The sequence below is a fragment of the Drosophila kikkawai genome, chromosome X (assembly GCF_030179895.1).
Source record: "Drosophila kikkawai strain 14028-0561.14 chromosome X, DkikHiC1v2, whole genome shotgun sequence".
Classification (NCBI taxonomy): domain Eukaryota; kingdom Metazoa; phylum Arthropoda; class Insecta; order Diptera; family Drosophilidae; genus Drosophila; species Drosophila kikkawai.
In genome coordinates this window covers 8,243,697-8,266,786 of record NC_091733.1, presented here as the reverse complement: position 1 = coordinate 8,266,786, position 23,090 = coordinate 8,243,697, and the positions used below count along the sequence as shown (strand labels likewise).

The window sequence follows — 23,090 nt, the reverse complement described above, 5'->3', positions numbered from 1 at the left end:
AAAAAAACCTCCACAGAGTCATGAGGGGCAACGATAAAAGCTATTAGGATTTCCACCAAAGGAGAGGATTCCAAGAACCGCCTGCAAGATGATCAAGTTCAGGTACAAGCGGAAGGAGCCCAGCAATGTGGTGTGTTCCAGCGGAGGAGGAGGAGCACCTCCAGGATCAGAGTCACCAACAGCCAGTCCTGCCACACCTATGGCCACTTCTCCACCCTCTGCAGCCGCCTCACCCAAGGCCATACCCATACCCGGCTGCAGTCCCCTGCATCATCCCCAACTGGGCCACCTGATGATAGGAGCCAATGGCAATGGCGGCGGCACCCTGCCCCGCAGCAGTCCCCGGAAGCTAATGATGCCGGATGGGGGACTGGGCGACAAGTCTGCCACCCTGACGCGGCAGCAGTCCAAGCAAAAGTCGGTGAGCCACCTGGCCAAGGTATCCAGCAGCCTGGAACTGGCTGTCCTGGGCTATAACGGTGGCAACCTTGGTAATGCACCTTTGGCTAACTCCAATGGAAATGCTGAGCGAGATCGCTGCATCAATGCGGTTATTGTAAGTCGAAGAAAAGTATTTGGTTAAATAGAAAATATATGAATAATGTGAAAAGAAAATCAAGAAATAGGTTTGAAGCTTGGAAAAATCAGGGAAAATATATGTAGGAAAATAATAATTAAGCAAAGTAATTTATTAACTAAAATATTCCATTATTATTCACTTAAGGAAATTGAAACTTTATGTTATTTAATTTAAATTTAAAAATTTAAAACTAAGAAAGATTCGTTTTCTTGATTAACTAAACTCACTCAGTTAGGTCTTGGGACTTACTCTCAGACTGATCTCAAAGAATCCTAACTGTTCCTAGAAGATCTTAACTGATCCTAACTGTTCCTAGAAGATCTTAACTGATCCTAACTGTTCCTAGAAGATCTTAACTGATCCCAACTGATTTAAAGTGATCCTAAATTAATCTTTAATCCTTATTTTCTTTCCCCTCATAACAGGAACTCTTCCAGCAGCTACAAACCAGCTCAGAGCCGGCTCTTTGCCCCGAGCCACTGCGTCGTGCCTTGGCCAGTGGCCCCTTGGCGGGACGCCGCTTTCCCCTGGGCTGCCTGGGCGATGCCGCCGAGTGCTTTGAGCTGCTCCTGCATCGCGTTCACTCGCACATCTCGCCGGATGACGGTGACTCCTGTGAGTCATCGGCCTGCATTGCCCACCGACGCTTCGCTATGCGTGTGATCGAGCAGAGTGTCTGCAAGTGTGGGGCCAACTCCGAGCAGCTGCCCTTTACCCAGGTGAGTGGGTGTTTTTCTCTTGAAATTCAAAGGGAAGAGGGGTTAAGAATTTTTAAAGACTTTATGAGACTCACTGCTCTTTATTTAAGCACTATTGCAAGCCTAGTTTAAACTTGTTTCTCCCAGTGTAAAAGAACCCGTTTCTGCCCCCCTATGAAGCCTGGCCTGAGCTCCAATCAGAGTCGAGCTTGTGGCCTGGCGTGGGTTCCAGTTTGGCTTGGAACACCTGCAGCAGGCTGCACTTGGCTTGTCTCTGTGAGTTATACGATCTTTCAGCTAAGATCTGGCATAACCAAGCTCCCTAGTACCAGCTCCCAGCTCCCCTAACCCGTCTCTCAGCTCGCAGCTCCAAGAACAGTTAGAAAAAAAAAAACAGGTTTTGCTTTAAGACAGACCCTTAAAAAGCGATTCAAACTGACGTCAACACGTGCCAGAAGAGGAGTAGGAGGAGGAGGAGTAGGAGTAGGAGTAGGAGTAGTTGTAGTTGTAGTCGTGGGCGCACTGCTTCCGTCTCTTGACCATAACGGCAGCCAACTAATTGCTTCTGTTTCCCCTCCACAGATGGTCCACTATGTCTCCGCTTCGGCTCTGACCTCCCAGAAGAGCCTGGCCCTCCAGTCCCACCAGCAGCTGAGCTTTGGCCAGCTCCTAAGGGCGGCTGGCAACATGGGTGACATACGGGATTGTCCGGTAAGTAGATATACCCCGAACCAGCCATCCTCAAACCAAATCCTAATGCGATTTCTTTTCCCCAAAAACAGAACACTTGTGGGGCCAAAATTGGCATCTGCCGGGCCCTGCTCAATCGTCCCGATGTGGTGTCCATTGGCATCGTTTGGGACTCGGAACGTCCGGCCGCCGATCAGGTTCATGCCGTGCTCAAGGCTGTGGGCACTAGTCTGCGCCTGGGCGATGTCTTCCACCAGGTCAGCGAGCAGCGTTGGGCCCAGCAGACGCAGCACGAGCTGGTTGGGATCGTGTCCTACTACGGCAAGCACTACACCACCTTCTTCTTTCATACCAAGCTCAAGGTGTGGGTGTACTTTGACGATGCCAATGTCAAGGAGGTAGGTCCCAGCTGGGAGGGTGTGGTGGACAAGTGCAGTCGGGGACGCTATCAGCCGCTCCTCCTGCTCTACGCAGTGCCCCAGCAGCCTTCGTCAGGCGGAGGAGTAGGAGGTCTCGAAGGAATGGCTAACACTTCTACCATGCCCGCACCAGTCCCTGCCGCCTCGGCCTCTGTGGTGCGTCGGGCGGTGACTCCCAGTCCGGAGAAGCCCTGTCTGGGCAACACGAGGCGAGCCATCACCCCAACGCCGCTGCGAACGCCGGCCAGCAATGACTACCAGAATCTGAGCGTCATCCAGAAGAACATCTTCCCGGGAACCGATGAAACCGATGCCTACATCAGTCGCAAGACCGTGGAGCATGTCCTGAGTGCCCAGTACCAGAACCTAAGTGTGATTCAGGACAAGATTGGGTCACAGGGACAGAGCCAGGGACAGGTGCCGGTGGCAGGACCAGGACAGGCGGGACAATCAGGAGTCCCGGACAAGGATGGCGGCTTCCTCAGCCGCAAGCCCATCGAGGCCGTGCTCAGTGCCCAGCTGGCGCGGCGCCAGCATCTTCAGTTGCAGCGCAGCCACAGTGCCGAGTCAAGTTCGGGCCATGGCAGCAGCCATGGTTCCACCTCCTCCTCCAATGGCAGCTCTCCGCCCAGCGATGGCCTCACCATGCCCGAGCATCTCAATCAGCCGCGGCGCAGGGATTCGGGCAACTGGTCCGGGGATAGGAACAGCGCCAGCTCGGCCAGCTCCACGACCCTGGACAATCCCTATCTGTACATGGTCGCCAAGCGAGGCGGGGTGGCTGCAGTGCCGCAGAGTCCCACGCGTCATGGCCTGCCCTACGATCCGGGCTACGATTCCTTCTCGCTGAGCTCCACGGACTCGTATCCGCCGAAGCACACGCTGAGGGATCCCCAGCTGGCCAAGATACCAGAGGCGGCCATGGGCATGCCGGCACATCCTGGGCATCCGGGACTACTAGCAGGACATGGACTGGCCTTGTCGGGAGACTGCGAGAAGCTGTGCCACGAGGCTGACCAGCTGCTGGAGAAATCGCGGCTGGTGGAGGAGTCGCACGACCTGGAGACCGCCCTGGTCCTGTGCAATGCCGCCGCTGGAAGGGCTCGGGCAGCCATGGATGCACCATATAGCAATCCGCACACCATGACCTTTGCCCGGATGAAGCACAACACGTGCGTGATGCGAGCCAGGAGCCTGCACCGCCGCATCCTGGTGGAGAAGGGTGCCGAGACGGAGGCCATGCCGGAACTGAAGCATATGCGGGAGGGCAGCACCAGCAGCGTGAAGCATGTGCGGCAGAACAGCAAGGATCGCACGCTGGACAAGGAGCAGCAACAGCTGCAGCAGCAGCAGCAGCAATTCCAGCAAATGCAGCAGCAGATCCCCGCCAGCATCGAGATCTATGCCACGCTGCCCAAGCGGAAGAGTCCGCTCAAGGCTCTGGCCGCCGCCTCGGCCTGCGATGACAATGCCATTGAGTACGAGCAGGAGAAGGTCCTGGACAAGGACAAGGAGAAGCAGGTGACGCCTGGCAAGCCAGAGCGCGAGGGCCGCTCCTTGTTTGGACGCCGGGACAAGGAGAAGGAGAAACGCAGCCGGAGCGAGGATCGCAACAAGCTCACCCGCGAGTTCTCGCTCACCGAGACGCTGCTGGTCAATGCCAAGGACACGCTGAAAAAGCACAAGGAGGACAAGGACGAGAAAAAGGAGAAGGACAAGAGCGGCAAGAAGCAGCACAAGATCCGCCGCAAGCTGCTCATGGGCGGCCTCATCCGTCGCAAGAACCGCTCCATGCCGGACCTCACCGAGGCGGATCTCACCGAGGCCACCCATCATCCCCATCCGCATTCCCATCATCATCCGCATTACCCCGCCATGGCCACAGCTGGCTCCCAGCTGCTGCTGGGCAGCTCCGTGGACGACAGCGCGGTGGGTCTGGGCAAGCACAGCCATGGCCTAGCCCACTCGGCCGCCATGAGTGGCTACATCTCCGAGGGACACTTTGACTATCCCAATGGAGGTAATGGAGGAGGCGGAGCTGCAGGTCAAGGGGCCGCCGGTGCCGGCAGCAATCCGAATCCCAATCTGGAGCGCAGCAAGCTGATGCGCAAGAGCTTCCATGGTAGCGGTCGCCAGCTGACCATGGTGCCCAAGGTGGCCCCACCGCCGCCCATGCGCACCAGCTCCACGCTGACCCCCCAGCAGCAGCAGCAGCAGCAACAGTTCCACCACGAGGCCAACCTCTCCAATCTGTCCGCCATGAGCTCCAACACCTCCATTAGCGAGGACTCCTGCCAAACGATCATCACCACCTGCGCCCAGGTCCACTCCGAGCAGAGTCCCCTCAAGGATCAGCTGCAGCTGCTGGGCCAGGGACAGGACCTGCCCCTGCCGCCACCCATGGAGCTGCCCCCGTATCCCAGTCCGCCGCATTCCGCCTGCCATTCGCGTCAGGCCAGCGAGGATTTCCCGCCGCCACCGCCCCCGGAATTGGATCTGGAGCCCCTCAACCAGCAGCTGTGCCAGCTGCAGGCCTTGGAGGCGGCCAGCAAGCAGCAGCGCCAGCAGCTAGACTCACTGGAGGGCACCACCAGCATCCTGGCCCAGCTGCAGCAGCGCCAGCATCTGCTCAAGCTGCGCAAGGAGCAGCAGCAGCAGCAGCCAAACGGTGGCCATCCGGCGGATGCCAACTGGCTGAAGGAGCTGCAAGCGAAGCAGGCCAGCGATCTGCGAGCCATGCAGCGCAAGCTGGAGGCCTCCTCGCCATCCAGCGTAAGGGATTTGGCGCATCGCTTCGAGCAGACGCAGATCCGGTCGTATGCCTCCCAGGAGCTGCTCTCTCAGCCGGCGGCTCAGCTGCGCACGCAGATGAACGGCCTGCCCAGTGCCAAGCTGGACGTGGATGAGGTGGACTCAAGGCCCAGCCTGGGACTGCACCAGCAGCAGCAGCAACTGATCCTGCCTAAGCCTAAGTACGAGATGAGCCAGTCGCAGATCGCCGAGGAGATCCGCGAGGTGGAGCTGCTCAACACGATGGTGCAGCAGAGTCTCCAGCAGAATCAGCCGCCCAAGCGGGTCAAGAAGAAGAGCGTCTCCTTCTGCGACCAGGTGATCCTGGTGGCCACCGCCGGCAATGAGGAGGACGACGACTTTATACCGAATCCCATCTTGGAGCGAGTCCTGCGCACAGCCCAGCATCCCAATGAGAAGGTGGGCGGCGTCACTGCCCAGATGATACAGCAGCAGCAGCAGAACATGCTCAGGTTGCAGACGGAGGCGCAGCCCAGGCAGCAGCAGCAGCAGCAACCGCAGCAGCAGCTACAGCAGCCTCAGCTACAGCAGCAGCCTTCGCCCATGCTGGGCAGGCCAGCAGCAGCAGCTCCAGCCAATGCAGACATGCAGCGCTATGTCCAGAGGATACAGCACCACCAAGAGTTGATGCGCCAGCAGCAGCAACAGAAGCAGCAGCAGCAGCAACAACAAATGCAACAGCAACAACTACAGCAACATCGCACCAGCATGAACGGCCTGGCCAGCCAGCAGGTGCAACACCTACAGCAGCAGCAGCAGCAGCCAATGGATGGCCAGTACACCAGCATGCCCAGACCCCTGCACCACAACCAGATGCTGGCCCAGAGCTACTCCGTGCAGCTGCAGAAGCACCAGCAACTCCAGCAGCAGCAGCAGCAGGCCTCACAACTGAGCTTGGGCTACTTCAGTAACGGCAGTGTGGCAATCTCCGAGCAAGTGCCCCTGCCCTCGCCCTACCAGCGAGTGCCCCTGCCACATGGCTATCCAGCAGCGGCTAACGCTCCAGGAGTAGCTCCTGCAACCGCCTCTGGACCCGGACCCTATTTCCCACTGCCCAATGTCCAACAGCACCAACAGCAGCAGCAGCTCCTGCAACAGCAACAACTTTTGGCTGGCAAACCCGCCGCCAAGAAGGTGAGCTTTGAGCCGGGGACCAAGGGCGAAGCCGACTGCCTGCCACCGCCGCCGCCGCCGCCGCAAACCAAGCTGGCCCTGCAGAATGGACTGCCGGAGACAGTATCAGCAGCAGCAGCATCGCTTGGTGGTGTGCCTCCACCGGCAGGGTCAACGCCGGCGGCCATCACTGCCATACCCACCCGCGTCTACAACAATGCCATTGTGAAGGCCTCGGCCAAGGCCGTCGAGTGCAATCTGTGCCGAAAGCGGCATGTGATTGCGCCGGCGGTGTACTGCACCAACTGCGAGTACTACCTGCAGATGCTCAACCAGCGCAGATGATGAGCAGGATCACGATCAGGATCCCTCGATCTAGTGCAACTTTCTAGCCGTACATGGAACCCGTTAATCTCAAGCAACGCAATGCTGCCACAAGGATGTACATAGCCAGGATAACTAGCCCGTAAGCAGAGGAGGAGAAGGAACAGCAGAGGAGGAGCAGCTGCCGCCAGGACAATGGATAGCGAGAGGGAACACAGTCCTTCTATGGTCCCACATGAGAAGTGCCCGCTGTGCCAACCCATCCACCAACCCACCATCATCATCCACACCCACATGCAAGCATCTCTCGGTCCCCAAGCATATTCCCAAAACCATTCCCACAACACGGATATATACTTGCAAGGACACTAACAACACCCACTGAGGCATTCCTGGCCAGCAGTTTGCTTCCAACTAACCCTAAGTTTAATTTTTTTTAATGTTTTCCACTGCAGATTTGAAATCTCTGTGAAAAGTGCCCCAGCAAAGGCTCTACGCGAATGATTTGCTTACTTTGGAGTGCCTTAAACTTCAACTTGAACTTGAACGATTTTTAATAGCATAAAAGTACATATATTTTTTTAAGAATCTCAGTCGCTGAGCTTCCTTGTGCGGGCTGTTGTCCAACGACACTCGCATTCAATTTTTTTTTAAACATTTTTTTATGTATATGCTTAAATATACAACTTTTTTTATACGTGCATCTTTTTTTTTTTTTGTAATCAGTTGTAGCATTTATTTTTTTATATATTGACCAATATTATGTACTTAATTAGGCTAAGCTACTTGCATTTAAACGACTCCGTGTATTTATAGTGTTTATACCTACTTGTACACACATACATTCATACTTATACAGTTACGCATACATATATATATTTTTATAATGATTTTTTAAAAGATTTCTCCTTGCAGAATACGAGTGACGATGAAAAGAGATGTCAAGCATCCACAAAAAATGGTAAAGAATTACGTTTTTTTTCTAAATAAATAAATAAAAAATACAAAGAAACAAACGTGTCTTGTTATTTCGAGAGGTAACTGCCATTAATTAACGGCCAAATTTGAATTTTAATTTGGGGTCCTTGGAATTGTTTGGGGAAAAATGTAATTATTTTGAAAGCGAAATCTTAATTTGGAAATTTTTTTTCGGAATTTTAAACATTTTTTTCGGAGTTTTTACTATTTTCTGATTTTTTAAATTTTTTTTCTGAAGTTTAAAAGGTTTTCTGAATTTTTAAATTTTTTTCTGAACTTTTAAAATTTTTTCTGAATTTTGTTAATTTTTTCTGAATATTTTAAATTTTTTTAGATTTTTTAGAATATTTTAACTGATAAATTTGAATTTAACTGCCAAATTTGAATTTGAATTTAACGACGATCAGTTTCAGTGTGCCCAGGTGCAGTTGTAAAATGTGACCTAAATTTGGATTCAAAAGGTTTGAGACTCCGCTAATTTGCGCCGGCTCCTAAATGGTTTGAAACTTGGACTTTTTATAACAGTTTATTCCCGTTTTCGGTTGCTTGCTGCTGATTTCTGTTCGCCTGTTACCCCAATTTGGGAAACGGGCAATTTGCATGGAAATTTTTGGAAATTTGGATGGGCTGCTGTAGGGATGTTGTTGTAATAAGGTTGTTGTTGCCATCAAGTGGTTGTTGTCGGCAACGAATAGGTAGGTATAAATGCATAAAATCAAATATAACAGTTTGTACCAATTATTAATTTTGCCCAAAAGTTTTTATAACAGTTTATGCCAGTTTTCAGTTGCTTGCTGCTGGTTTCTGTTCGCCTGTTACCCCAGTTTGGGAAGCGGCCAAATTGAATGAAAATTTTTGTCGCTTGCATCAGTGATGCTCATAGGCATCAGTGATGCTCATCTGGCTATATTGCAATATTGGGGGGCAATAAAATCAGGCTTAATGGCAGTGATGCGCATGTGCATCAGTGATGCTCATCTAGCTACTTTTTTGCATTATTGATAGAAAATGACATCTCACTAGCTGTCAGTGATGCTCAAGCTATTTTTGCATTATTGTGACAAAATGACATCGGACTAACCGCCAAAGATGCTCATCTAGCTATTTTGCTATATAGCTCATAACTCGGCGAAAAACGCATGAAATTCAATTCGGAAAGCTGTTCTGAGTTGCCCTTTCTAAGCTTAATAAAACTGCATACTAGGTTTTGAATTTCATGCATTTTTGGCCGAGTTGTGTGGTTCACATTTTTATAGGTAAGTATTTTAGCAAAACTGAGTATGCAGTTTTGTTAAGCTTGGAAAAGGCAACATAGAACAGCTATATATGCTCTTTTATTCGAGAAAATGGCATTTGCTCTTGCTATCAGTGATGCTCATGTATATATGTTGGATTATTGGGAGAGAAAAAACATCGCGCCGCATTTATCTGCAGTTATATTTCGAATATACCAACTTGTTAGTTTCTTTCTTCTCTGCTTCGTTGATTAATTACTTACCTTTTTAATAAGTCTGAACAGACTTTCGAGTAATCTCCTTATTAAAGCAAACAGACCCTTAAACCCAATCAAAAAACAAATGTTTCGCCGTGTTAAAAAATAAGCTTTTTTAATAACAAAAAAATATGTATTCCCATGCCGATTCTCAAAGAAATCCACACAAAATCTCACTTTTGGGTGCTCCGCAAAATAAACATTTTTGTTTCCTTGCGAATCGGCACAGGCGTATAACAGTTTCGTAATACTCTTTATTTATGAGAGCACTTTTGTGAAGATTCGTATAACGTTTCCACACATTTTCCATACTTGCATTTTGTATTTTCTTTATTTTGATTAATTCATCTTTTCAAATTGCGTAGAACGTTGCAAGCAAGTGTTAGTTTTTTTCTTTTCTTATACTATTGTTAGTAAATGTGTTTTAGTTCTTTTCTTTTTTTTTTAGTATTGTATTTGTTATTCTTTTAGAACCGTGCTCAAAGCGTACGCTTTCAGTGCCGTTCTTAACGATGGTTCTTCGCAATTCAAAAATATTTCAGTTATTTTTTTCTTTCATTCGTTTCGGAAAACGTTTCAAAACCGCTCTTTGACGCATTCTCCGAAATATGTGGGTTGTATGTGGGTGGTAATTGGGAATTAGGGAAGCATGAGGACATGCATTAGAGTGGGGAGCAGTATATGATCTTGGGACAACTTAAAATGTGTTAAATGTGGTACACATAAAAGGATGGATAGACCGGGAATGGGGTGCACACTAGACGACATCCAAGTCTGGACAGATCAATAACTTTAACAGAAAAATGTTGGGAGATTAGGTATAAATATAAATATAGTACACAAAAATAAACAGCAACTCCTCCAAGGCGGAACTGAAAGCAAGTTTTTGGGTTAGTTCAAGTTATATATTCTCTTCTCTTGATTTGGGCAGAGCTTCTTGGCTGTGGCCTCTTTTTGGGAATTGGAATGGGAATGGACTGTACTTTAGTTTTTAAAGCCTCTTGTTAAATCTCTTATTTTAATCTGCTTGCATATCGAACTCGTAGAGAACCCTAGTAGAATCTGCCAACTGCAGGAATCTGATTTACCTTAAGCTAGTCGCCAACTGAATATGAGTATGATTTGTTTATGGAAACTTTGATTCAAAAATTAGCCAGATTATTTCGTATATTAGATTTAAAAGAAATCTCCCTCTTGAAAAGTACTGGAAATCGCCCGGCAAGGTAAATGAAAAACACTAATTGAAAACTTTGGCTCCGAGAGGCTCCAAGTTTCGTCTCAGTCTAAAACTTATCTGAAAGGACACACAGCATAGAAATATGTTAATACTCAAAATCAAGCCAGGCTTATTTGTTCTCTTTTTGTGCTTTTGGAACCTTAGATAAGACGCTTAGCCAGTTTCCAGAGTGCCGATTTTGACTTTGCCTTTTATTATTGATTATTTGTCACGAGTTCTATCATCAGTTTAAGCGAATATTTTGGCTTCATAAGCAAAGAATGTGATTTAAGGGCAATTCAGCCAATTGCAGGTCACACGATTGACCAAGCAAAGAGCTTGTTTTAAAGTATTCTTTTCATTCTTTTGCACACGAAGCGAACGTTATATTTTTCACAGCATTTTTAAGCGTTTCGAAACGCTTTCCATATACTTGTTTTGTTTCTTTTTTTCGCTTAAAAGATGATCAGTTTGGAGAACATTTTCTTTTTAATATATATATTTCTTATTTCCGGTTGTCTTTATCGGTTTTATGGTTTAGTTATGGGGCAAAGTCTAGGCTTTCTGGAAATCAACTAAACGCCGTCCAAGGATCGAAGACAAAAACTCACCTCCTGTCGGTTAGTAAAAGGCTTATTCAGCTATAAAGCTGATTAATTAGCTGCAAGCAACGCTGGATTAGTATCAAAACCAAAAAAAGGAACAACTAAAGTAAAGTAAAATGAACTTTTGCCACATTTTTTCTTTTTTTTCTGGGCGATTCCTAGGCACTACTTTTGGAGAATTGTTAGAATGTTAAGAATTGAAGAATGGACTGATTTTTGAAGCTGGCTGTGAGATGAGTTATGTTTTGAAGGGTCTTAGCTTGAGGTTAAAGAAAAAATAGAGCACTACATGATATCCTTTTGCTGATTAGAATTCTAACAAGGTTAGTCCACCTCGAGTCTATGCAGAGGCAGCTTCTTCTGAGCGTAGCTTCATGGCTAGGACTTTGGCAAGCGGCATGGCGTGGCTATTCTTTTTGAAATTCTAAACTATGATTATCCTAATTAACACTCAGTATGTGATCCTTGGGGTAACGACAGCTTCTTGGCTAAAATCCATCATCGAGGTTTTTTTAGAGAATTTAAAGTGAAGCAATGTCGCAGCATTCACAGGCCAGAAATGAGTTTTAATGATTCAGGTGAGGTGATGTTACGATGACACGATCAGAATTTATAGAGCTAAAGCTCAATATTGACAGTTTTAAACTGAGGTTTTTATATCCGCTTGAGCAGATCCTGGCTTTAATTATAGCAAATTCGCGCTCCGGAGGCTCCTGCAACGGTTTTGGCTAGAACAGATGACCTGCGACCCCGGCCGGTGTCTGTGAGTGCGCTTTGTGCGTGTGTGCATGCCGAGGTACGCCCTTTCTGTTATACGCATCGTTATGCACTGATGCCGTCTCTGTCTCTTTTATGCTGTTTGTATTGCTTTAGCGCTCTCACTTTGGTGCCTTGCAGTCCGCCCCTAGATGGCCGTCTCGCTCTGCCGCTTGCGATGCAAACACCTGGCCGATGCGTCAGAGTGGGCTAGAGGAGAGCCGGGAGCCTGGGCTCTCCATGTCTACAGTATAGTCGTCTCGCTCGCATTCGCGTGGCACCACACGCGCCCGATAGAAGTATGCGTACGCGTCGTCTCGCAACGCGTGTGATGCCAAGCAAACGCTCTGGATATTCGATTGTGCCTCTTTCTCTCTCGCTCCGGTCAGAATTTTCCATCGCAAGCGTTGTCTATGATATTGTGGGTGGAATCTCTCACCGGGCCGCAGGAGCTGCTGGACTGCAAGGTTTTTACTTTGATAGGGTCGATCCCCACGACTTGCCGCAGCACATGTTGCACCACTCGCACCAATGAGGCGTATATCAACGTTGCCGCGTCTCATCTCTCCCGGAGGAGAAGGAAGACGCCACCCGAAATGGAAGCTCCACTCGGAGGGGGATTCCATTACTGCTTAGGCTCTTTTCCAGTGGAAAGAGGGTTTGGGTTATCACACTTGATGACTCGATGTGGTGAGGAGGATGCACGTGAAGTGACGGTTCTGGTCACGAATATGCCAGCACAGAATTGAATATTCGGTGGCCAAGAAGCTGCCGCTGCCTGCTGGATCACAACTTGGTTTCACAGTTTACCAAAAAAAAATCACATTTTCACTAGGAAAAAAATTAGAAAAAAAAAAGTACACTTTCTGCTGCAGTTTTTAATTCTTACGAGAAGGTTCCTAACGCCATGCCGCCGATGCAGCGAATGATACCCAATGTAGTGACAGAGTCCAGCACGTAGTCTCGGTTTCCGTCTCCTAGGGGTTTTTCCAGGTAGACGACGGGTAGGTTTACTTTAGGTAGCCGTCCATCCCAACCCCTAAGTCCTTCCTAGGGGTCTTATTTATTCTCAAGGACAATAATGCCGCGGCAAAGGCAGCTGCAACGCAGGTCAGGTCAGGCCTGTTTTTTCCGGTAGGTTCTCACTCTCTCTTGGAGTTTTCTGCGCTGGCAATGCCGTTGGCATGGCATGGCGTGACGCCTCTGCTTCTAATTCATTTAATTTCTCCATCGAATTATGCCAGCTCCTCTCTAAATTTTAACTAATCTAGCTCACTAACATGTTAAGTTGATTTATTTTAAACACTTTTAATACCTAAGCCACAATTAGGAAAACTTTTCTCTGCAATTCTTTACACTTTTCACTTCCTCCTTTCGCTTGGCGCTGCCATTTGTGGCAACCCCCTTTGTGGCATGCCTCTGGCAATAGTGCCCTTTTCCCTGCCAGATTTTCTGGTATATTTTGGGGTCACTTTTATGACCAACTAAGAGAAAATAACTATCAATAGGAAATACGTTTACAATAAACAATAATACAGTTTCAATTGTTTAATTATAAATAAAAATAAATTAATTTAAATTCAAAAAAACATTAACATCTCTTCAGTGGGTTTGGGTCTGGGCTAAACGTGATCAAGCAGCTCTGCCACATTTGGGTATATTTTTCAGGGTACTTTTTCAGTATTTGCTGTGCTGTTATTGAGACGGCCAAGTTGCGCACCACTCTGTGGCAGCTGTTAACCTAACATGAAACCACGTTTACAGCGCCAGGTGTCGCCGCTGTATGGCCTAAACTGTAACCAGTTTTCACACCCTTGCAGGGTATTATAATTTCAGTCAGAAGCTAAAAACTCAGTGAAGAAGGCATTTCCGACCCCATAAATCATATATATTCTTGATCAGCATTGAAAGCGGAATCGATTTAGCCTTGTCCGGAGGGAAACATTTCTTGAGCCATTTTTACAAAAATTGATAATGCCCATATGATACACTAATGCAGTTTTCATTAATTAGCTACTTCATTAGAACCTTGAAAGAGACCACTATATGTGTAATTTTGTGTAATTTGGCTTGAATTTTGCTTGGATTATTTTGGTAATACGACTACGGTCACATCGTCCGTAAAAGGTAAACAAAAAAAACGGCCGCCATTCGCGGCGTATTATTATGAATTTCTGAATTCCTCGTCGAAGTATTCTTGCATAAATAAATGCAGAATCCTTTAAATTTATGTTTTTAACCTATGATGCTTAAAATTTTTTTAATTATTACCAAAAAAAAAATTTAAATTAAATTTACAGCGCAAGAACCTTGCCACCGCAAAACATATTATTTTTCCTAATTTTCTAATATTTTTTCAGTTCAAAAAACCAGCGAAATGATATAAAAATAAAATTCTCATTGTGAGACCATACTGTCAATGAGCTGGCTAATACATTTTTCAATTACAATTTTCTTCATTAAACCCGTATTTTGTTATCGAGTATCTAGTATATAATATGTAGATCTATCGATTATCGCTCCAATGAAGTAGCTAATGCATTATTCTAATGCATAAGAGCGGCATATGGTCGTCTTGCTCGCACTTGTGTAAAACGCTATAGCGCTGTCAAATCTTTAATGAAGTCTCTAATTAATGCGGCAGTGTCATGCCAGTATAAGGGGTTACATCATTAAAATTTGTAAAAATTGCTCAATTTTTGAATTTTTAAAAATATTAAATTAAGATTGCAGATTGATAACTTAATTAAAAACTAGCACAAAACTGTTTTCAAAATTGAATTTGATGGATTTTTGGCCGAGTTAGGGATTTTTACAATTTTGATTTTTTCCGAAAAATTTATATTTTTTCCTGTTGTAGCAACCCCTCTCCTGTTAGTTGTATTTGTAATGTTCTATAATAAATTTTAAATGAAATAAAACAATTAATTAAAACGTATAAAATGTTATATTTATTTACAAAACAATTTGTTTAAAAAAAAAAATGGCCATATACTCGTGTACAAACGAACGTATTTACAGCGGAAATTACACAAGATAAATGCAAACAGAAAATAAAATAAATACGAGACTGCGACTAGGACTAAATTTGACTATGACTAAAACGTATTTTCAGGCCTCCGAGAAGTCGTTATCGTAGGCGTGGTTGCGATAGGCTCCATGACCCGGTTCCGCCTCCATGCCGCTGGGCCGCCACGGCTGCTTGTCCGCCGTCACGCAACGATTTTGCTTTGGCGCCTGGAGATCCTCATTATGCTCCTGCACCTCATCCTCCTCGAGATCCTTCGACTGATCCCTGTACTGATAGCTGCGGGCCAGCCACAGGAAGACCAGCATGTCGACCAGCATCAGGCAGGCAAAGAACGTAAACTCACCGGCCTGGGTGCTGGTGAACTTGAACTCAGCTATCACCACCACCAGCATGTTGCCAACGGCCACCGATAGCAGCCAGCAGGCCTGGAGCACACTCTTCATGCTGGCCGGTGCCTGGGAGTAGGAGAACTCCAGTCCCGTCACCGAGAACATCACTTCGGCGGCGGTCATAACCACTATTTGGGGTAGCTGCCAGAGTATGGACACGGCACTGGGGCCCACCACCTCCAACAGCTTGTACTGGTAACCGTCGCGGGCATTCCCCGCCACCAGCAGGCTGTAGAGACGGCCGCCTTTAGCCTCAAAGCTGGCCGCCTTAAGGCCGTTTATGTTGACCTGACCCTGGCCGGCGGCGATGCTGTGCAGCTGCGACACATTCCGGTTGTCCAGCGAGAGGGCTTTGGTGTCCGAATTCGAGGTGGAGAGCCGGATGGGTCCCTCTTCGGGTGGCGTATTCAGTAGCGCTCGGATCAGCGGAGGACTGCTTTCGCTGGTGGCCATTTCCAGGCCATCGGTAAACTCTACGAGCTTGTCCTGGGCCAGAAAGTAGCCCAGGGATTTACCCGGCTGCAGACGTAGTTTACCGGTAATAGTGGAACACTTGCCCGTTATGGGCTGCGCCTTGAAAGAGTACTCCTTGGCCTTGGGCACGGGCAGGTAGAGATCCGTCCACATGCCCAGGGCTTCGATGGTTTTCGGGTGTTTCGATTCAATGTCACTGGTAAACTCAAAGCCACAGGGCATTCCATTGTACAGACGTAGATGCGCAGTGCCCGGTTCCGTGGGCTGAACCTCAAAGGCTGCCTGCTGCATCTTCAGCTCGAGGCCAGCGGAGAGAAAGAATCCCAGAGCGGCCAAAATCAGGCCAATGGTGAGCTTCTGGAGGTGCCTTCGTATCCCAATCGTCCGCAGAATGGGGTAAATCACATAGTCGAAGAGCGGCAGAAAGGCCAGGATGAGCAGCGGGTTGACCACCTGCATCTGATCGGGTTTAATTTGAAAGCCCAGCACTGTGCCGTCCATGCGGGTGGCCTGGAAGGTCCAACGCGAGCCCTGCTGGTCAAACAGGGCCCAGAAGACGGGGAAGGGCAGGTAGAGGCGTAGAATCCGCAGCAGCGTCTTTGTCTCCCTAACCATCTTCTCACCCACCGTGGGTTTGGCATAGTCTAGAAAGCTCTCCTGCGGCTCTGTATTGCGGCGCTTTTTCCATCCTCGGAACGCGTCTACGATGCACTGCGTCACGCCAAAGATCATGTTACCCGCCGGCGGCTGGCAACGATACATCCGCTTGCCGGCCATAAAGATGAGCACGGAGATGATCATAAGCACTGCGGGTACACCAAAGGCCAGTGAGAAACAATCCTTGTCCCCAAAACAGTGGACATCGGCTCGCAGTATAGGTGTCACTGTGGTGGAGATCATGGAGCCGGCATTGATGGCAAAGTAAAAGAGCGAGAAGAACTTGGCCAGCTGCTGGGCTTGGGCGGGCAGGGAGAACTGATCGCCGCCAAAGGCCGAAACACAGGGCTTAATCCCGCCCGTGCCCATGGCAATCAATAGCAGTCCCACAATGGTCACAGCTCTGTGAGAAAAAAGAGAGATTATCTTTAGTGATTTTGTACATTTTTCAAAAGCTTAATATTGAAACTCACTTGACGGGCATACCCTCCAGGGGCACCGCACCAAAGGCCACTATCATGGCTCCGAGACTGTAGACCAGCGACAGATACAGTATCGTCTTGTACTTGCCCAGCCAGCTATCGGCAATGAGGGCTCCGATCAGGGGGAAAATGTACACCAGCATGGTGAAGGTGTGGAAGAGCACCGTTGAGGTCTCCTCGTTGTAGCCCAGCTTGTTGGTAAGATACAGCACCAGAATGGCTACAAGGGAGGGAATAGAGATGTTTATTAGGAGAAGATGATTATAAGAAGATGATTATTAGGAGATGAATATAAGAAGATGATTATTTGGAGATGATTATTAGAAGATGATTATTAGAAGATGAATATTAGAAGATGATTATTAGAAGATGATTATAAGAAGATGATTATTTGGAGATGATTATTAAAAGATTTAGGGGTTTATGGTATCATCATGGAAATACTTACTGCGCATGCCATAGTAGTTGAAGCGCTCACAGAACTCATTGCTGATAATAAAGGCCACCGATTTGGGATATGGGAGGGGTGTGGATGCCTGTGATTGAACAATGTTTTCTTTAAACAAAAAATTATACATTTGGAAAAGCCGCTTAAAAAATTCGCTAAAATTTGGATGATCTTAAAGATACACAATTAGACTTTGAAAGCTCAAAGAATAATCTTTCTTTTTTAGTGTTTAATTATATTATAATTCTTTCTTAGGCGATACCTATAAAATTATAGTGAGCATAATATATTAAAATCAAACATTGTTTTTTATTTTTTTACTTATAATTTTTACGGTCCCTAAAAACACACTTAAAAAACCACAACTTTAAAGAATTTACTTAAGCTCAACCTCAACTCTTTCGAGACTTTACACATCCCATTGTCCCGAGCTGCCAGTCTAGGGCTGTACCACTTTCTACCCAATACCTGGCTTTTGTTTAAATGGCTTAGGTTTCAACCGTTTTTTTGTTGTTAACTTTGGTGTCATAAATTGTACACTTTATGTAAAGTTTGTAACTCGCAAAAAAAAAAACAAAGCTAATTATTGTGTTTCCATATTTTATCTTTGTTGGGTAGGAATTACTGGCTTGTCCAAGTGTTTGCAAATTTCTAAAATTAATAAATTATTGTCTTAAAAGAGTTTTTGTCAAGAAATCATTTTTAAAGAAACGTTAAATTATACAAAAATATATATATTTTTAATATCTTTCCAAGATTTTTTTACCACAAATATATATAAAATTGTTACATAAATATATTTAATATATCTCTAAGTTTTCTTCATTATAAATATATTTTTTAAAATTAAAATTTCCATATTTTTTAAATTTAACTAAGTTTTTTACTTTAGTAAAGTTGAAAAAACATGAAATGTATATTTTGGAATTATATTTGTGCTAAAGGAATCTAAAAGAGACATTCAAAGTATTTATGTAATTTTTCAATATTACTCCAATAAAGATTTCTTGACAGGCAAATAAATCCTCTAAGAAATTCTTAACAAGATTATTTATCCAGGAACATTTTAGTAACCGGATTTATGATTAAGAAAGCACTTAAGAGAGATATTAAATAAGTTTTTGTGGATATAATAAGTAGATTGAGGGACCTACCAATTATATGTAAAAAAAAATATATTTAAAATCTCTTCAAAACGGTTTCCTTATGATCTTCCGATCCTTCCTCGGAGTCTCAAACTCAGGTTAGAGTACCTAAAGGTTCGGTTTGATCTAGGGATAGGGTATAGGGTTACTCTTATCTTCCCTAAGCTTATTCTCATGGTAATTGCGGCTCCGTTTCGTCTCGTTTCTCATTTTCGTTGCGGCTTTCGATTTTTGTTGTGTTTAGCAGGGTTTGTTTTGTTTGGTTTTCGCTTTTTGCTAGTCTCTAGTCTCTATTGGCTTTTTGTTTTGATTTGCCGCGTCTCTTGGCCAAGGTGAGCAACGGAATGCAAACGGGTTTTGTCTGCCAGCAGGTGATCCATTGATGATTGAGAATTCTTCGCACATCGCACAGCCTAGGTCGGCATCGGAGCCTCTCTCCGAGCTGTGCTGCTGCTGCTGCTGCCACTCACCGTTGCTGATTTGCAATTCTCCGGGCCAACTGCAGTGCCCACAAATGCCATAATCGCAGCTGTTTGCGTAACACTAGCTCTGGTATCCTATTTTGGGCAGATTTCAATGGGACCTCCAAAGATCAAACAGAACGGAGATATATGTAGTTATAGACTTGGTCCGGCGGAGGCAGCGTTCGGTATCGAACTAAGAAGCCACCGGGGCTGGGCCCAAGCTTTAAAGTTCGATTTCTCGGCTTCTCTTCGCATATATCTATCTCCCCCTTTCTCTTGGCCGCGAAAACAGTTGTTAAATGAATTAACAAACAATGAAGCGGAGAATCGGAATGGACAGTAGCTGGGCGGGCTGAGAGCTGGGAGCGGGAAGAATCGCTACAGCTGATTACCGCCATGTGAGCAGCTGATGATGATGATGGTCTAAGATTTGTCTATCGAGACGGGATAGTTCCGGGAGAGTGGGGGCATCCCCCGAAAAAAAGCTCGGGGTAATTGCATTCGCGTGGCTGGGCCTGCGAAGTGGGTCAGCAACATTAATACCCTATCAGAGAACCCAAAGGCTCTCAGGGTCCATTGAAAGTTAAGATCAAGAAATGAGAGGGTAGAGAACTAAACAGAATATTTACCAGTATTCCTAGATATTTATCAAAACAATGTATATAAATACTATAAATTGCAAAATTAATAGAAAAATAGCTTTATCAAATGATATCAATTAAATTATCAAAAACAATAAAGAAAACAAACAACAATTTTTGAGAAATTTTAAAGATGTAACCTAACCCCCTTATAAAAAACTTAGTTTTCCTAAATTTTAAAAATTCTTTAACTCGGCCAAAAATGCATTAAATTCCATTTGGAAAGCAGGTTTGCCTTAGTTTTTATAAGGATAAAAAAGCTGCATACTACATTTTATGGGTTTTTCAATTTAATTTTTTGAACAATTTTCACTATTTTAACGAAATTATGAAATTTTGAAAAAATAGCCCATAAATATTTTTTTCTCTGGACACTGCTTAAAAGATTCGCTTTTGATGCTGATCAAGAATATATATGATTTATAGGGTCGGAAATGACTCCTTCATAGCTTTGCAAGCTTTTATACCCATCAAGGGTATCAAAAAGGGTTAGATATTATCAAGAAAAATCGAAAATAAATATGTGATTTAATAACTCTCTTCTGGGATTATTTTGTATTATTTTTAAGTTTAATTGTTAAATATTATTGTATACTTTCTTGTCAAGCGCTACTTGGCTTATAAATTAATTCTTGTAATCGAAATATGTGTGTATGTATGTACATATTGTATGTCCGATTATGCTAGAATTTGGCACGTGGCTAGAAAGGTGGTAAGAGACACGTTTTGGGGCAGTTTATCTTTTAAAGCTTTGGCTAATTACACTATCATTGGAGCTTCACTTACATCTTCTGTTCAAATTATGGATAAAAATATAACATTTCAAAGAGTATACACTGACTTTTCATCTTTCCAAGATTTCCCATTCGATTTTTGTTTTGATTTCAACTAACACTTGCCAATTGATTGAATTAATCAATTTGCAGGCAATAAAAGGATAGCGATATCGATATCGATATCGATTCGGTTGACATACATTTCGCGGGCGTTCAAGGTCGACAGCGCTGCGACGTCGCCGCTGCTGCGATCAGTAGCCTTGAGGCAGCACCAGCAGCAGCAGCAGCGGCAGCAAAGTCATTGGAACTTTGTGAGTTTCGCAGCTTCTTTTTCTGCTCATTACACGACAATTACACACGTACGTGTGTATGCTTTTGTGTGCACTGTACTTTCGGAATTGACAGAGGAAAGTTGAGTGATAATAAGCAGTCCGATCTCTCTCCTCCGCCTCCTCCTCCCACCACTCTCTCTGCTCTTTTTTTCTACATTGCGTTTGCCCTTCTTGTGTGTGTGTGTGTGTGCATCCCGTTTACCGTTCACTGGGGACTGGCGCTTTTTGCCACTTACCAAATTCTTTGAATTCGCCTCCAATTCTTTTTCCACTTGCTCCTGCGCTTTGGCATTACCACCGCTTTTACCGTTACTAATTGCAGCCATTTTGGCTGAGACAGAAAGACAAATAACAAAAAACGGAGATCACAAAAGGTTTTTGATTTTTCGCAAAACTTCCAAAACAGGTGTAATTAAGATGCGCGCGGGGGGTGGCGGCGCTGGCGGGTCTTAGGGCGGTGTAGGTTGATGAGGATGATGGCTACGTTGACATAAACGCCATAAAACGAACGCCGCCGCTGCCCGACGTCAAATGATGCTCTGCCGCTGCAAGCTGCGCTTTTAAAGCGAGCAGAGATGACGGCAGAGGCTGAGGTCCCCCCCAAAATAAAGAAAAATAAAACCCCCCACAAATCGAGCAAGAACAAAAATCAAATTAAATTTTTAGATAAACATGGGGAGAGTGTGTTGCGAGTGGAGAGAGAGAGAGGAGAGAGGAGAAGAGAGCAATGCTCGCTCAAACTTTGCTTTAAGCCGAGCTTCACTCTCGGTTTAAACTGGTGCTCTCTACACTGCAAATAATGGGGGGATGAGATAAAATGTTGGCTTAGTTTGAGTCTATTTTAAGTTTGCCTCTAAGATCCAATATCAAACTGCAATTAGAAGTTTGCTTCATTTCTTGTACTTTTTTTTATAACTTTCTTAAAGAAATTTCCATCAGTGTAGCTTCTTTTTACATTTCTCTTTGGGGGATCAGCAGTGCATTTCAGCCTGCATCGTTTCCTGCCTCCTCTTTTGTGGAAAGCTCTCACACAGTCAAGTTCAATGCTATTCAAATGCCAACAACAATGCCAGGTTGTGTGTGTCTGTGGCGTTTAGAATTACTGGATAAGACACCGATTAGCATTATCGCTCTCGGAGTTTCCGTAATTGAATGGGTGGCTGGCTGGCTGGCTGGTAGTCCAGTGGGAACAGCTGCTAGCTTGTCATATTTTTCACATAAAAAGATTGACAAACATGTGTACTTTCTAGGATATTTGAGTGAAATTTTTATAAAGCATACACATATATTTTTTATATGTGTTGTTATCCATTTCTAGAGGAACACTATTTGCTCACACTTTTCTCGAAAGAGGGTCCAGGTCCACAACATTGATTAAGATTATTTTCAACCTTATCTCTTGGTACAAATTTCCAAGAATAGAGTTCTTGCCACATAACTGTTCTTTGTTCAAGCGATTTATCTGTCAGATAACTTAATTCCTAACCATAATATTTTTTTAGTTCTTTTTTTGTTTACCTTTAAAATTTCAATTTTTAACCATTAATTAAGAACCAATTTCTTTTTTTCTTATCTATTTACAAAGCTAATCCCCTAGTTTTTCGCTTTCGTAGAACTAGCAAATACAATCGCAGCTCTGGGATCTATCTTATCTCCCTTCGATCCTACCTGATATCTGTTGATCGTTTGAGTGCCAAAGTGTGGCGTTATCTGTGTTTGTTTTCTTTATGGCTTTTGAGTAATTTGTGGGCATTTCCCAGGCAGTCATAAATCTATCCTGCTGTAAAGATTTATGATCTCGTATTAGGCTTTTGTTTCGCATCGAGATTACTGAGGTTTTTCACTTAAATTGGGGGATTGCGATCGAGGGGTTTGTAATAAAACTCACTTGTTTCACATCATCACTATTATCATTCGTCATACAGCTTATAGATTCCCTTAAACGAGTTTTCTGGTATTTGGTCTTCTTCCTCACAGAACTTGTCAACTTTTCTTGGGTTTTAAAAGGTGTTCAAAGGGTTTGTATTTTGAAAAGATGCATTCTACTCACTCTGGTCAAGACCCGAGCTAAAACAATGATAAGACTGAGGGGAAAAACTTCGATTCTGGTGTTGATACATACTTGAGACAACTTAAACAAAGCTCATGAGCACAACATGGAGTTTTTCTAGTAGAAAAATGTATTGTTACACTGCCTACTTAGTTTCCCAAACTAATCATCTTAATTTATCGGATGAGAACATTCCCTGGAATGTTGTGTTTTATAAAGAGAACTAAATGGAATAAGTTAAAATGCCTAACGACATGCAATCCCCATTACACTGTGTGTGTGCAAATCCAATCAATTGGACAAACAGGCAACCCACCAGTTATCAGCATCGATATTTTTGGGACCCACGAGCGCCGCGTGTTATCACAACGCCCACTTGAGACATTGTCCTACAAATGCAATCGACTTTGGTAAGTAACTGTATCTACAAACGATGACAAAGTATCTGCGTTTCGTAGATTCCCTAGATCCATGGACAATCTGGCCAGCGATTAATATTTATTGGCCTGGGTTACTTAA

The 23,090-nt window shown here is 45.1% G+C and overlaps 2 protein-coding genes across 7 annotated transcripts in view; one reads left to right on the top strand and one right to left on the bottom strand.

The window, feature by feature from the left end:
• Positions 1–7,597, top strand: part of ec (ubiquitin specific peptidase echinus) — a 57,889-nt gene extending 50,292 nt beyond the window's left edge. For 2 of the 3 annotated variants that reach the window (XM_041775175.2, XM_041775176.2), the window contains 3 exons: positions 1,006–1,299; positions 1,861–1,989; positions 2,061–7,597. In XM_041775175.2, the coding sequence (XP_041631109.1) occupies positions 1,006–1,299; positions 1,861–1,989; positions 2,061–6,656 (5,019 nt within the window). In that variant the 3' untranslated portion in view covers positions 6,657–7,597. Of the gene's footprint in view, positions 1–16; positions 557–1,005; positions 1,300–1,860; positions 1,990–2,060 lie in introns of all 3 variants that reach the window. The other variant, XM_017173512.3, reaches the window with a different exon arrangement.
• A 7,013-nt stretch (positions 7,598–14,610) lies between these two features.
• Positions 14,611–22,704, bottom strand: yin. Of its 4 annotated transcripts, XM_070287781.1 has the most exons (6): positions 22,644–22,696; positions 22,572–22,588; positions 22,410–22,513; positions 17,164–17,251; positions 16,707–16,935; positions 14,611–16,636 (listed from the first exon to the last, which is right to left on the bottom strand). In XM_070287781.1, the coding sequence occupies exons 3-6, from the start codon at positions 22,440–22,442 to the stop codon at positions 14,794–14,796; spliced, it is 2,193 nt and encodes a 730-aa protein (XP_070143882.1). In that variant the 5' UTR covers positions 22,443–22,513; positions 22,572–22,588; positions 22,644–22,696; the 3' UTR covers positions 14,611–14,793. The 4 variants fall into 4 exon arrangements, with proteins under 4 accessions (XP_070143882.1, XP_070143880.1, XP_017029017.1 ...); XM_070287779.1 differs by having other exon boundaries at positions 22,572–22,704; XM_017173528.3 differs by lacking the exons at positions 22,410–22,513; positions 22,572–22,588; positions 22,644–22,696 and adding an exon at positions 20,758–21,055.
• Positions 22,705–23,090: the final 386 nt, after the last annotated feature.

Coding starts and splice junctions, on each gene's coding strand:
- yin (XM_070287779.1), bottom strand. CDS start 22,641: ATGTATCAACACCAGAATCGAAGTTTTTCCCCTCAGTCTTATCATTGT. Junction 22,514..22,571: donor TAGCTCGGGTCTTGACCAGA/GTGAGTAGAATG, acceptor TTAAAACCCAAG/AAAAGTTGACAAGTTCTGTG. Junction 16,637..16,706: donor CTGGAGGGTATGCCCGTCAA/GTGAGTTTCAAT, acceptor TTTTTCTCACAG/AGCTGTGACCATTGTGGGAC.